Below are 15,236 nucleotides of genomic sequence, written 5' to 3' on the forward strand. Positions count from 1 at the left end.
TGGACAAAGGAAAAAACAAATCCTCATGCCCAAAGTGGAAAGCAGGTGGGTCATCATGGTGTGGGTTCCATAAATGTGGAACAGCACTGTTCTTCAGGATTTGGGGATCAGAGACTGAAGCCTGCAGGATCCCTGAAGAATCCAGAAACCCCCCCTGCAGTTCAGCTGATGGGAGAACTGAAACCCCTCTATTTCAAAGGCAGGTCTGCCAAGAGGCACTTCTGACAGATTCAGATGTTTGTGGCTTCACCTGGGGATGAGTTTGGTCCAAGTGGCTTCACACAGATGCAAAGTTATATCTGCTGCTGTCTGACCCTGCAGGTCCTGCCTGAGTGTTCTGGCAGTGCCAGGGAGTGACTCATTGGACTCTCAAGCTTTACACACATGACACATTTACGGCTTTAAAAAACAGAAAGCTAGTATGTACAATTTTATTCCACTTAAAATCATGGAAATACCAGCTCAAAACTTTCCATGCAGCAGATGTAAAACACCTGCTGTTAAAAAGTTTCTGGGGTGGGCCTTGGGTGGTTGGGGTGTTTTCATTGCAGAGTGGGTATATCATTATCTGAGCCCTTGATCCTCTTAGGAGAATCAGTGCCGCTTTCTCCTAACTTCCTTTTAGCACAGTCCACACACGAAGTTCCTGGGGTGAGAGAGGGGAAAGAAAACAAATTAATATTGCTACATCCGTGTGCTTGGTGTACTTTTTTATTATAAGCACCAGCTAGCAAGATAAACGCAGTCCTGGTCCCCTGAGGTTCTCCTATTTGGATTCTGAATTACATGTAACATTAACCCTGCTAAAGGTCTGGGCTCAGGCTCCCCCAAAAGTGATCTCTAGTATTGACACAAACAGCAGGAACTCAGCTCAGGATTCAGCTGCCTTTTGCCAAAGCTAATTTAACACCTGTGGAGCTCACACATGAGTCTGGATCCCTAATTCAGGGGCCCCAGCTTGAGCTGGAGGGTTGAAATAGATTATTCCAGTGGTCTCAACCTGAACCATTCCTGCAACAGAAATTCTTGGTGTAAGCTGCTGTTAGAAGTACATAAACAGTGATACTTCTATACAATTCTGATGTTGGCTGTAGCAGCATAGATATCTCAGGAGTGGAGTCTTTTTAAGTTGTTTTGCTATATTTTTTCCATCAATTGGAATTATTGCTTGAGTTATTCTTAGAAATATCACAAAGCAACCTGAGCAGCTCAGCTGAAAAATCACCTTCAGTACCACAACCTTGAGATTTGCTCTTCTTGACCCCCTTAAGGAAGGTTTTTGGAACAGAAACCTGTATTTGGAAGTCTAAACCAAAAATCTCATTGATGTTACCATGTAAAAGCTCCAGAAAATGTATATAAAAAGTTACTAACATTCACCAGAGTATTCTGAGGTAATACTACCATTTGTCATTTGCTGTACCTGAAAAGGCCATCAGTTACCTGCTGTCAGGCAGAAAGAAAACCAGAGAGTAAAAAAAAGAGCATTCAGCAGACTTTCAGAGCTAACTCAGAGCTCTGCACAGTAATTATTTAATTACTTTGAAAATAAGAGGAGTATTTTTCTTGTGTTGGTAGAATTATGGAACTTTCTATGAAAATAAAAACGTTACTTACCCAACAGCGTTGTGCTGTCCACCCGTTCAGCATCTAGAGAAGTGTAAGAGACATCAGCAAGGCACATGAGCATGTGGAAGTTTTTATACTTAAATGCACCACCCCAAACCAGCAAGGTTGTATTTAGAATCCCAGAATGGTCTGGGTTGGAAGGGATGTTAAAGTTCATCCAGTTCCACCCTCCTGCCATGGGCAGGGACACCTTCCACTATCCCAGGCTGCTCCCAGCCCCATCCAGCCTGGCCTTGGACACTTGCAGGGATGAGGCAGCCACAGCTCCTCTGGGCACCCTGTGCCAGGGTCCCACCATTCTGATCATAAAAACATGTCTTCTTTATATCTAATCAAAATCTATGTCCTTTAAGTTTGAAACCACTCACCCTTGTCCTACCCCTATGTGCCCTTGTCCAAAAGTCCCTCTCCAGCTCTCTGGGAGCCCCTTTAGGCACTGGAAGGCTGCTGTAAGATCTCCCTAGAGCCTTCTCTTTCCAGGCTGAACACCCCCAGTTCTCACAGCCTGTCTCCAAAGCAGAGGTATCCCAGCCCCTGATAATCTTTGTTGCCCACCTCTGGACCCACTTCCAACTTCCATGTCCTGATGTTGGGGACCCCCAGGCTCAAGGCAGCTCTGCAGGTGGGGTCTCACCTGAGCAGGGCAGAGGAGCAGAATCCCCCCTCCCTCCCCTGCTGCCCACGCTGGGGGCTCAGCCCAGCCCAGGGGGGTTTCTGGGATGGGGCCTGTCTAGTTGTCACCCACAGCACCCCCAAATCCCACCAGGGTTGCTCTATCTGCTCATGCTCAGCCTGGATTTATCACTGCCATTGCTCTGACCCAGCTGCAGGGCCTTGGCCTTGCTGAACTTGGTGACTGCACAGCCCTACATCTCCAGCCTATCCAGGTCTCTCTGGATGTGACCCCTTCCCTACAACCTTGCTTCACCTGCTGTCACCTACATCCCCATCAAAGCCATTACATGGTCCTGCTGCTAACACAGACTCCTGGAGGACATAGCTTCCATCAGTTTCCATCTACATATAAAAGCACTAACCACAACCCTGAGTGTGACCATCCAGCCCATTTTTTACCCACATCCCAAGTCTTCCTTTTTCCCTTTTTAAAAGTGGGGGTTATGTTTCCTCTTTTCCAGTCAGTGGGAATTTCCCCAGTCAACACAATTTTTAAATAACACAGCTAAGCAACTTCATGGTTTAGCAGATTGAGAATTCCACCAGGACATGATAACTCCATCCCAGGCTACTACCAACCCTACCCTGAGGTCCAGCTGAGCCTCTCCTCTGTTGGGGTCTCCATCACCTCTCCTAGGAAGTGTCCTCAAGGCATTCCAGGACTCCTGGACTGCTTGTGGTTTGCTGTGTTCCTTTTCCAGTGAGTGTCCAGGAGCCTCAAGTCCCCAGTCTGCATCAGGCTTATTTGGGTTTTGCAATTCTCGTTTCTTTAATATAACCCTTTCAACAAACTCCCTCTGCTACATTTTAGAAGAGAGTTTGTAAAGAAACACAAAAAACCAAACCCTGACAGTTTGGCGATGTACAGAGCAGTTCTGCACACCTCAAAATGGTTTTGTTTGGGATCTTGTAAATGAGTTGACAAGATTTTCAAATCTGAGTAAGGTCCCTCCTGCAAGTCTGATGTAAATCAGACTGCAGACAAACTTCCTGGAATCTCAACAGTGTGATAAATATTTTTTTCTGGCCTTCATGGAAAGAAAAACATAATGCAGTCTAATTGGAATACTCATCAAGTCACAAAAACCAGGGTATTAATTTGGGCATGCACTTTTCAGGGAAAGGTTCCTGCCATGCACCGCCTGAGAATAATTACAGACAAAACAGTTTCACTGAAATGATAAATAAAAGAGCTGTCAAATAGCAATTCTTCCCAAGGTCATTTAGTGATTTCCCTCTGTTCTCTGGATAAACCAAAATGGAACTGTCTTTGTTTGGAAAACATTAAAGAAATCTCTTTCCTTAGATACACAGTTGTTGTTTCTCTTTGTTCTAGTCAAATCCCTAAGTGTACTAAGCTTATTAGATGCACTGATTTAATTTCCCATTCTATGCTCAGTCAGATATTGTAGCTCAACCAGCTTATCCTACCAGTTAATCCCTTCAATTCTCTTAGTCTCTTTTCCTGACAAGTCAGATTTCTGATAATGTAATACTCAATAAGCTGAAGTACTTCACATCATAAATATATCTTAAGTAAACATCTTTACCGAATACTAACAACGAGACAAATCCAGAATTCAATATTAAATTTGCAAGAATTCAAAGACTTCCAAATTCCACAAATGATAAAAAAACCCATCTAGTTACATTTTGGCCACATGTTCCAACTCTGCATGTCCCTCACAAGCAACAAAGCTGCAGAGGAGGTCAGTGCCTTGGATCAGCTGCAGTGTTCAGGCAGGGCAAACTGCCCAGTGCCTGCTCCAGGTTGTGCTGTTGAAGAGGCCACATTACCTGGACTTCTCTGTTTGCAGATTTGAGCAGTCAGATCCTGGACATACTCTGGGAATTGTTGGAAGCAGTCCCCATAGGACACCACTTTTATTCCATGCAGCAGCATATCTGCCTGGAGCTTAAAAAAGTGGTCTTCGTTTTCTTTAAGCACCAGCATGTAATGTTCTAGATCCACTTTGTTCTTTACTGTGTAAAGAAAAAGAGCCTGGAATATCTGGTCACGAAGAGTCTCTCCACAACCCAAAAACAAAAAAGACTTGGTTCTGTACAAGTTCTGAAGAACCTCCTGTGAAGGAAAAGAAACAAAGAGGAGCCACATTTACTTCAGCAGACAAAAGCCAGTATCAGAAGTTTTAAAATACATCAGCCAGAAAAGGACTGGCAGAGCAGAACCTCACTAGTGACCTGAAAAAAGCAAATGTTTTAGGACCAGGTCAAACTGACATTTCATAACCATTGTTCCTACACAATTTTTTTTTTTTTAAAGGCAAAATTATCATACAAATATGGGAGTTAGAACAAGATGATCTTTAAGGTCTCTTCCAACCCAAGCCATTCTGTGGAATTTAAGTAGGCATGTAAGTGTTGCTAGTGAGGAAATTTAAACTGAAAGAATTATAGTGACAGAATATTGTGTTCCTGTTAGGTCAATCTCTGATAAGGAAAATCAATATTCTTGACCAAATGTTTGATTTCCTATGACAGCTAATATTAAATCCAAGATCCAGAGCTGGTACCCGTTTAAACCCCTAAGAAATCTAGCAATCATATGATGATGAATCCTTGTTCTGGTGTCCAGTATCTTGAGGCTCTTGTTCTTTCCAAACATAAATAGAAACAGTGAGATCCAGCTGAGGGGTTTGGTTGTGATTTGCACAGACCGCCCTTGCAACAGAGCCAACTTTCTGAATAATTCCAAATAATTCCTCTGGTCCCCAAGTATTTAATTGATATGATCCCACACAGCTTAGGTATCTTGCCTGCAGTGATTACAAGAAAACTGTTTGGCAAAACATAGTCAAAATTTTAAAGATCATACACACCATGACTTCAGGATCCTGAGTAACATCTTTATATCCCGAGGGATCAAGCACCATTCCACAGGGATCTGTATATAAGCCATGGATGTGAAGAACTCCGTATTTTACATGGCCCCTTGCCCACTGAAGAACCTAAAGCACATCATGCAAGATACATCCTTTTGTTATAATATACCACACTCACCAGGAATCTGCAAAACTATACAGCTGAACTGATTTATAAACCACTTAAAGCAGAAACAACCCCTGTTGCACTTTCCTACAGTAACAGGTTGTGATTGCTAATTAAATCACTCACTTTAAATCATAACAAAGAGGTGATGGCTGATACTGCAGCTGTCTCTGGCTTTTTGGGTTAAACAGCCACTCAGACAAGAAGCAAGTTCCAGCAGCACTGACAGAAAAGGCATGAACAGCAAATTAACTACCAGCCAGGTGAAATTCTATTTGGAATTTTAACAATGACTTTACATAAGTTAAATAATTTGTGGAGTTTTTTTTCAGTAAATGGCAGGGAACTGGCTAACAAACAAGTCACTGAAGTTCTCCTTGGTAACTGTTACCAGATTATTCAGAATAAAGAGATATGTAAAAAAAATGTCTGGGCATCTGCTGTAGCTTATAGACATGCTTTAACAATTAAAAACTTTCAGTCTTTACTCTTGAAACAGTAGAACATCTTTCAGTGCAGCTTATGTGCTGAATTGTCATATATTAAGTCTAATAATTTAACTCCTCCCATCCTACCTTATCCTTATCTTTAAGGTCCAAAGATTCCATAGGTTTACCCTGTTGCTGACCAAATATTTCAAGCAAATTATCATAGTTTGTAGTCAGAACCATTGTGCCTCTCTCCATGAGCCTCAGGATGGATTGCAGAACCACAGGGTTCTGAATGTGCTGTTCTAAGTTATCAAACACCTCCATTAAGCAATCCTGGAAGAAGTTTGGCTTCGTGTCCCCGGTGCGCTGAGGAGAGAGGAGAGGAACACTCCATCAGACCCACTCTGTGCTCTGTTACAGCTGCTCCCCACAGGAACCCACTCCATGGATACTTAATGCCACAGCAGTCCTGTAAAAGAGGGCTTGAACAGCACCAAAAACACCCAAAACAAATCTCAATTTGTTCCACTGCTCCTGCCTCTACTTAGTGTAGCTCCAAACAATTGTCTAGGTTTCTCGAGAGAGGTTGGAATACAAGTACAATAAAACAACACTAAAATTAGACATATCAGTCTTTTATCAGTATTCAGCTATTCAGTATATCCTGGATATTCCTGGGATGTTCTATTAAAGGGGGGCTCTGTTTGCTCATTCCTGGTTGAGAAAACTTTATTAATGATTAAATCTATGAACACATGCAGACTTATTGTCACACTGGGCCTGTTGAGGGGCTCACCCCAGCACTGTGTCTGTCACCCAGAATATTTCAGCTAGAAGGAAGACTTGGCAAAGGTCTTAACACAGTTTGAAAACTCTGATACTGAGCCTGGGCATGCATGGGCTGCCCTCAGGGAAGCCAGAGCTGCGCTGGTGATTCACAGTGTGTGGCCCAAGGCCATCAGCAGCCTCAAGGCCTACCTGAACTCTCAGGATCTCTCCAGTTATAGCCACAGATCTGGAAATTCCTCTTTCACTTCTCAGAAACATTACAGCAAATATTTAATAGTCAGGACTCTTGTTTCCATTAATTCTGATGAATTCTAATACTAAAACTCAGGGTTTAGCCTCCCCAAAATGTACAATGTGTTGTATGATTACTCACAAAATTTCCATTTTCACCAGAAAAAAATCCAACTTTTGGAAGCAGTGTTTCCTTAGAACAGAACTACATAGCAGATTTAGAAATTAACAGAGGTAATAAACATACTCACTGGTGACATCTTCCTGATGAGATCATGTGCAACCACAAGCAGGTCTCTCTCCTTCTTCACTTTGTTACGGAATTCCGCCACATCCCCGGGGTGCAGCACCTCCAGCTGCTCAGCTGCTCCAAGGACAGCCTCAATGCAGCTTCTCCAGGAGCACAGAGCTGGGATTCCTGGGGCTACTGCAGCACTCACCCCTGTCCCAATCACCAGGAGAAGGTCCCGAGGCTGTTTTCTTACCAGGCTCTTTAAGAATTTCCTTGAACAGAGAAAACAAAAGCGTTCATTGTTCACATTGTTCACGTTGTTCATTGTTTCCTGAAGGGCTCAGGGACTGACTCCAGGAGTTCACCTGAGCCATTAAAGCTTCTGCAAAACACCAACCAACCAGCAGGAACAGAGCTCTCCATTCCTACACAACAGGATGAGATGGGCAGCCACACAAGCTTGTGGCCTCCCCCAAACCAGCAGCACCCTCGAAGCCTTTTTGCCATTTCAGACAAGTAAATGTGCATGGCTAATGCCAGCCAAAAAAAGGCAACTTCACATCACTACTGTCTCTAAAATCCAAACTGACAATTGCCAATTTCCAGGCCACTGGACAAGCCAAACACCATTTCCAATGGAAGTTTGAAAAAAGTAGGCAAAAGATTGTCTAGTGACAGAAATCATATATGTGTGATAGAAAGGAAGTAAAACTATTTCAAAGGAACAAGTCACAAAATTCCAAGAAAACAAACTTTTGGTTTTTTTTTTCTGGGAAAAAGTGGACTATTTTATTCTCCTTTATGATCACAGTAGGATATGTGAACATAGCAGTGATGCTGGTTCAGATCAAGGGTTCATCCAACTCAGTATTTAGACATCACTACCCACAGATCCCTCTCAGACGTGTGTTGGTGTTACATCCATACTCTCTGCACAGGAAACTCTGTCTTTCATGATTACTCAGCAAAGAAGTGAAAATGCATATAAACCATACAGCAAAGTCACTTCTGTACAAACAAGGATTCCAGTAGTACAGAACCTCAGAACCCTCCTGACTTTCCAAAGGACAAATTTTCAGTTCCTGGTAACATGGTAATAAAGATGATTAACACCTCTTATTTCACAATCACCTGAAACTATCTAGGTCAATCTATATAATGTTCAACTTGAAATGGCCTCAGGCAAAGCAATAAACACGTAGGTATGGTTGCCAGCTCCTGCCTACAAAAAAAAAAAAAGTGTTTGACCACCCCAGGCCTTCCTGCTACATTCAGCCCAAATTGTTTCCTCTAATTATGTACATTAACAACTTGAGTGAGCATGAAGTGCTTGGTCAGTGAGGAAACCAGCTTCTGAGATAATTTGAAGTTTTCAGGCATGATGTAGTTCTTGTATTCACTATTCAGTAGTTTATTCCCACTGTGGTTCCACATTTTCATTAAGTTTTGCATCAACTCTAATACAAGTTACCTGAATTTCTGCTCACTCCTAATCGTGGCCCCTTCTGGTGAATCCATCTCTGAGCCCTGAATAAAACAAAAAGCAAAATAATTCTTAATGCTTCTACCTTAGTAAAAGCCAAAACCAAAATCCAGTGTATTACTGTTAACTTTTTTCTCTTTATTCCTACCAACCATTTTAATACCAAGGCTCCATGTGTGACATCCCAGTGAGGCAAGGCACTGATGGAAACAAACCTGCCAAAGGACAAGGATGCAAACCCAGCACAGCTCCAGTGAGGCTTCCAAATGCCAGAGGACTGAGATAACAGATGTAGCACTTCATGCAGCTAAAAAAATACTTGTGTCTACATCCAAGATAAAATTTATCACACCCACTAAAACCACAAGTCATTTCAAGTCAATTAATGAGTTTCTTGATTTTTTTTTTTTTTTTTTTTTTTTTTTTTTTTTTTTTTTTTTTAATAATAATCAGTTTATTCAATCTGGTTTGTGGAAACCAGACTTCCACATTACACCCTGCTCACAAGAAGCCCTCAGAGCCACCTGGCTACATGACCAGACTGCAGGGTATGATGGCAGATTTTATTTAAAATAGTTGCTGAGAAAAAAAACCCCAACAATTTATTTCTGTATCATCTATTATGTCTTGTGTCTGAAGTACAGGAAAGACTCTGTCTTGGCAGGAGAACTGGCTGTGGGATCATTCCTTAGAAACCCCCAAGTTTCATTGCATGGGTTTATGTTTTTATGAGGATGTATTTTTTTTGTTTGGCTTTGAGACACAGTTTTTGGTGGTGGTGATGGCAAACTGCAGCCCCTAATCCCTCAAATAAACATTGTCCCAGAGCCTCGGGCTCCTAAGGTAGCTGCCAGCTCTTGCCTTCATGTGCTGGAAGCTAACTTGGGAGCAAGACGTTACAAGTTTGGAGACAATTTGGCAACCAAAAAAACCCCTAACCAAACGACAAACAAAATTTTAAAACCTACAAAGAAACTCTAACCAATCAACCCCCAAAAAAAGCCAAAACAACCCCCCAAATACAAACAAACCCAAACAAAAACAACCCATAGATGTCTTCAGCAAACGCACTCAGGGTGTCTTTTAAGGCAGAAACATCTTTTCTTGTTGTAATATTTATTTTCTCTAGTACTCCGTTCCCTGACCAACAGCATCCTATGGAGGTGCCCCACTATCAACATCAGCACATCAAAAAATCAGGACAATAATCTGTCCAGGGCAAAGCACTTCAAAACCACACAGAACATCAAGGCTGGCAGAAACCTCCCAGATCATCACGGCCACCGCCCCAGCATCACCACAACCACCCCCAAAACATGCCCCAGGTGCCACAAAACTCATTTATACACGGGAACAGAGTGGGAAAACAATACAGGAAAAGAGGGCAACTCACTTTTGTGTAAAAAACAGTTCTTATTTTATAACGCCGCTCATGAAAGGTTTATAAATTACAATTTAACAAAAAGCATCTCACCAGGGGCTGCTGTCAGTACCAGCATTTCAGAGCTCGCTGTTTCCTTTCAGCTCCTGAAGTCGCCTCCTGGAAGGCGCAAGGAGCGGGAACAAGGATCCCAAGGATCCCAAGGATCTCCTAATGTTCACGGAGAAATGGCTGCGATCAGCGATGGAAGTCAAACCTCCCCGCGGTCCCAGCTCTGGGAGTTGCTGGGGAACATCCTCGGGAATGTCCGCGGGTGTGGGAGCTGCTTTTCCACAGGGATTCCTCAGGGCGGGCTGGAAGGGAAGCCCGGTGCAATCCCGACAGCCGGGATGAGAGCTGGGACAGCCGAACGATCTCTACCCTCACACCTTCTCCGTTCTCACCGGCGAAATAAGATCTCCATTCACCGGCTGTAACTGCGGCTGGCCGGGCTGACTCGATGAGGCGCTGCCAGACACTTTTAGTATCTGAAGACAGCGTAAAACTTTCAACCCAAAGGCAGCCGGGGGAAGGGGAACGCCCCGTCCCGAGCCCGCCAATTCCCTCTGAGAAAAAACACGGCGGGAACGGGAACAGGAGCTGCGGTCGGGGCGGGAGCGCCTCTCCCCATTCCCCGCCCGCTTCCGGCGGGGACCCGGAATGGCACAGAGCCCCCCCAGCCTTCCCCCCGGAAACAGCCGCCCCGCCGCCGGCGTTCCGGGCAGCTCCGAAATGCAGATTCCAACTAAAATCTGCTCCCAAACCGCTGCCGTGCCACTCAAACCCCGCGGCGGGGAGGTGAAGGGGTCTGTCCCCGAATTTCCGGTTCCCTGAAAACCCCTGAGAGGCAAAAGTGCACCCCCGCGGGTCAGCTCTCCTTTACAGGAGAAAGGGAACTGGCTGAGGCGCGTATTGAGCGGTCAGTGCTCTGAAAACATCCTGGTGATTGAAGGGGAAAAACATTACGGTGAGGAGAAAGCAAAACAGCGGAAAAAAGGAGGAATAGAGGGCAGCGTTACCTTGGATGGTTCTACGGGTTGGGCGAGGGCGGCCGAGGCATCGTGAGGGCGATGCGGTGACAGCGGGTGGCACAAGGGACACCCGGTACACGGTCAGTCAGTCACCGGCAGGGAGAGCAGGGCAGCCCGGCACTGCACACAGCCGGCTCTCTTTAAATATCGCATCGCCGACACCTGCAGCGCCTCCTCCTCGAATCCTCTCTCTCCCTCTTTTTTTCCTTTTTTTTTTTTTTTTTTTTTTCTTTTTCCCTTTTTTTTTCTTTATTTTTTCTCTATTTTCTTTTTGATTAACTTTTTCCTTTTTTTCTATTTTCTTTTATTTATTTATTTTTTTATCTTTTTTCTTTTTGTTTTTTAAATTAATTTTTTCCTTTTTTCTTTTATAATTTATTTTTTCTCTTTTTCTTTTTTCCTTTTTACATTTATTTTTCCCTTTTTCTTTTTCTTATTTATTTATTTTTTCTCTTTTTTCTTTTTTCTTTTTTTTAATTTATTTTTTCCTTTTTTAAATTTCTTTTTCTCTTTTTTTTTCTTTTTTATTTATTTTTTCTCTTTTTTTCCTTTTATTTTTTAAAATTTATTTTTCCTTTTTTATTTATTTTTTTACTTTTTTTCTTTATATTTTTAATTTATTTTCCCCTTTTTTCTTTTTTTTAATTCTTTTTTTCTTTTTATTTATTTTTTCTCTGTTTTTTCTTCTTTTTTTTTTATTTTTTTATTTTTTTTTATTTGAGCTTTCAATATCTTAAAGCCAGAGTATGAAAACTTCCAGGTCTTTCAGCGTGGTCTATTCTGGTGTTTGGTTAACAACATTTAGCTCAGTTGCAGTGGGTTTTTCCAGCAGCAGTCCCACCTCCCTTTGGAGCTCCTTGCTTTCATCCTGGCAGTCAGATGGGTAAAGGCTGTAATTGTGCCAAAGAAGGCTGTTACAGATCTGTACCCACAAATCCCGGTTGCAAAACTGTGTTGAAAATGCATAATTCTCTGGGTTTTTCTTCCTATGCACATAGTTTTGAAAATTTCATAACTGGAGTTTTCAAAATGAGTGTTGAGAACTCAAGGTCAGGCCCTGGCACGGTTGCCCAAGGAGCTGTGGCTGCTCCATCCCTGGAAGCATCCAAGGACAGGGCTTGGGAGTGGAAAAAAATGAGCTTTAAAGTCCCTTCCCATCCAGACCAGTCTGTGACTCTGTGATTCTACTCTTTATACCATTTAATAGACTTTTGAAGGCCTGAAGTACTTCTTGGCATAAGCTTCCCACTTTCCTTTGTTTCTCCAGTCAACCATTTCCACTGTTTTTGGGTACAGGTTTTGCATGTCCATGTGATAGATTAGACCATTCTGTTGTGTTAATGAAATGCCAGAGTTGTATTGATATTCTGGTATAGTTTTAAGAAGAATTTTGGTAATTATAGCCAGTTTTGAAGGTGACACATAAGCAGAGTTTTTACTCCATATCCAATGTTTTGGCAAGAACAGTTTGTGTTGACCAATGTGAAATCACTGACTTTCAACCTGTGTAAGAACACAGTGTCCCTGTGAACTGTCTGTGTTACATTCCCTAGACACCACTTCTCACTTTGTTATTATTCTTATCTTGTTATATTGCAGCCTCCAGAAAGGCTTAACAAATCTTTGGAGCATTGCATTCCTAGGACAAGGAAGGTGAAGGGTAGGATCAGTGAGAACAGGGTGGGAGAAGGAAGAATTCAAGTAGCCTCACCTGAAAACTGCCACATGATTGAGTTGGGGAAGCTCTGCAGTGTTTCCAGCTCTTTGCCTTTCACCCTTCACTGCTGCCAGTCAAGCAGCAAGGAGTTTCAACATGCTGATATTGAGGGTTCTGTGAACCTGAAGGTCAAAGACATTGTGTTTTAAAAGAACTAGGTGATATTCTTCTCCCTAAAGCCAGCAGCTCTGTATGAAATCCAGTTTGGAATGCTATTTGACACTGTATTGTACTAATGCTGGAATGTATTACTAAAGAATTTGTTGTGTATCTTAGAATATTTTTTCAGCTGTAGATAGGAATTACAAAGACTCGCTAAATATTTGCTTGAGCTTGAGACTCAACATCTGGCCCATCCTGTAGATTTACAGAATATTTTCAGTGTTCTTTATTTCACATTCATTTAGAAAGAAATGTGAGAGGAAGTTTTTGTGAAGAACGGCCTTTAAAAGCATTTCCATTTTTCAGTCTGAATCAATTAATCTGGTGTTATTACGTTTTCCTGTAAGCCTTGCTCCTTTCATATCCTTAAACTACACTGTTACTTTAAAGCCCCAAGAGCAGTCACAACAGTACATTTCATGAGCTCTGGATCCCCCTGCAAGTTAATAAGGACAAAGAAAACCAATACTTTCCAACCAAACACAGTACAAAAGTAACTACGTACAATCAAAAGGAGGCTTAGATACTCTTCCAAATGTACAATAAGAAGTAACAATGTATTATTAGCCATTATGTTTCCATGTTATTATTTTTAAATGTGAAAAAATAAATATGACAGTGACACCATTATGAGAAAATGGGCAGAAAGTTCAGGAGCAAAAGTCAAAGTGAAAAAAGAATTTTGAAGTGAGTTGAAACCCGTGAACTTTGAAAAATTTCAAGAAGCAACAAAGAAAGGCAATCAAGGATGTCTGAAAGGTAAAACACACACTTAAAAGAAATAACTACACCAGTCCAACACTCGATTCAACCTCAGATTTATCTCTCATAGTAAATCTGTTTGTCCAAGTGTACTAAGCAACACATTAAGTCAGTTGCTTATTTGGGGGTTTGTTGCCAGCTTTGGAATTAACACTTGAAAGGATGTCATCAGTCTAAGAAATGCAGCTGGTTGGTTTTGGCTGCGAGAAGCAATGCATCTGATTATTCAGCTGTGGTTCTATGAACTGAAATGGAATGTTGGTTACATTACATGTTTGACATCTTGCTCTTTGAGAAGTTACAAAGAAGTAAAATCCAAGCCTACATTATGACAGAACCTGCTGGTTTGAAAGAAACCAAGCAAAACTCATATGGAAAGCTTATTGAGCTTGTTAAAAAGTATCTTTAAGACACCAAGTAACTTGTGCCTTTTTTTTTTTTTCATAGCGGGAAGCCAATCTGCCCCTGTTGATTGAGATAAAATTCCTTGAACAGTGGAACTGCCAGTTCCTCCCTGTTAGGAGATTACTCTTTTCTAACTTGGAGCTGACTGGATCTTACTAGTTCGTCATTTTGGTAAACAGAATAGTTTATAAAATACTGTGGAGAAGAAAAATACTTTCAGAAATTCAAAGTAGGTTTTAAAAAGCCAGTGTCAGTTCACTTAGAGTTTACCCGTGATTGACTGTAAAGATTAATTTTCAAAGATAACCTTTGACTCGCAGCACTGTGTGTTTGTATGCCCTTCAGAGTGACATGATCTGTAAAATAACTCTGGATCTAACGGCAGGTGTATTTTTAAAGCTGCCAAGTGTTAAGCACATCTGCACCAACAAGGTCTCCCTACAGTCACCTCTTGCCTAAGAGGGTGTTATTACCATCAAGTTTTGTGTTTCTTTGCACCTGCCTCTCTCACACATGCCTTCTATTAGCAACACTGAAAGTGTGATGGTTTCAGTACAGTCACTCACAAAAAAAGTACATTTTAAAAGGGTGAATGAGAGAGGGAATGAACTCTGTTAACTGCCCTCTTTCTGACCTTGACTTTAGTTTGAACTTGTCCATTAAAAAGCCTGAATGCGTGAGTTTGCTTTGAAAAACTGAGTGTAACTAAATGGGGTGTCCTTTGATTAAAGCGTTTGTAATGTGCATTTGCATTTTTCTGACCAAAAAAACCCCAAACAACGAAACAACAAAGAAGCTCTGTCACAAGGTCCTTATCTGTTCTGAACAGCAGCAATGTGTGCAGCAGTGGGAAAGGGAGGAAAACCACTGCAGAGAGGCAGAAAAAAAAAGAAGAAAAAAAAAAAAAAAAAAAAAAAAAGAGAGAGAGAGAGAAAGAAGGTAAAAGGAAATAAAACAGCCTGAAGCCTGGAAGGAATGGATTGAAACCAAACATACTACTGTAAAGAATAGGAAGAGAGAAAGCCAGACAGAAAGTTGCAAATACTCAAATTCTGCTTGAAAAGGTTGCCATTGTTAAAGAACTTGGCTAGGTCAGGGAGATGAACCTTGGGAATATTATTGTGTGAACTTGGTGAACTGGCAAAAATCTCTTTTCTATTTGTCAAAAATCAGTAATTTAAAATGTTGGCCAAAATAATTTCATAAATAAAATCTTGAGGGATGAAAGTACAGGTGTTGCTCTGCTCTGTTAGAACAGAT

The 15,236-nt window shown here is 41.8% G+C and overlaps 1 protein-coding gene across 3 annotated transcripts; it reads right to left on the bottom strand.

Annotated features, from left to right (window-relative positions):
* Positions 1-400: 400 nt before the first annotated feature.
* Positions 401-11,788, bottom strand: FAM118A (family with sequence similarity 118 member A). 3 transcript variants are annotated; one of them, XM_083859343.1, is made up of 9 exons: positions 10,919-11,788; positions 9,954-10,213; positions 8,468-8,523; positions 7,016-7,268; positions 5,889-6,110; positions 5,145-5,273; positions 4,102-4,387; positions 1,618-1,650; positions 401-646 (listed from the first exon to the last, which is right to left on the bottom strand). In XM_083859343.1, the coding sequence occupies exons 3-9, from the start codon at positions 8,512-8,514 to the stop codon at positions 543-545; spliced, it is 1,074 nt and encodes a 357-aa protein (XP_083715469.1). In that variant the 5' UTR covers positions 8,515-8,523; positions 9,954-10,213; positions 10,919-11,788; the 3' UTR covers positions 401-542. The 3 variants fall into 3 exon arrangements, with proteins under 3 accessions (XP_083715469.1, XP_083715468.1, XP_083715467.1); XM_083859342.1 differs by lacking the exon at positions 9,954-10,213; XM_083859341.1 differs by lacking the exon at positions 10,919-11,788 and having other exon boundaries at positions 9,954-10,254.
* Between the last annotated feature and the right edge of the window lie 3,448 nt (positions 11,789-15,236).

This window comes from Zosterops lateralis (genome assembly GCF_965231275.1).
Source record: "Zosterops lateralis genome assembly, chromosome: 4".
NCBI lineage: Eukaryota > Metazoa > Chordata > Aves > Passeriformes > Zosteropidae > Zosterops > Zosterops lateralis.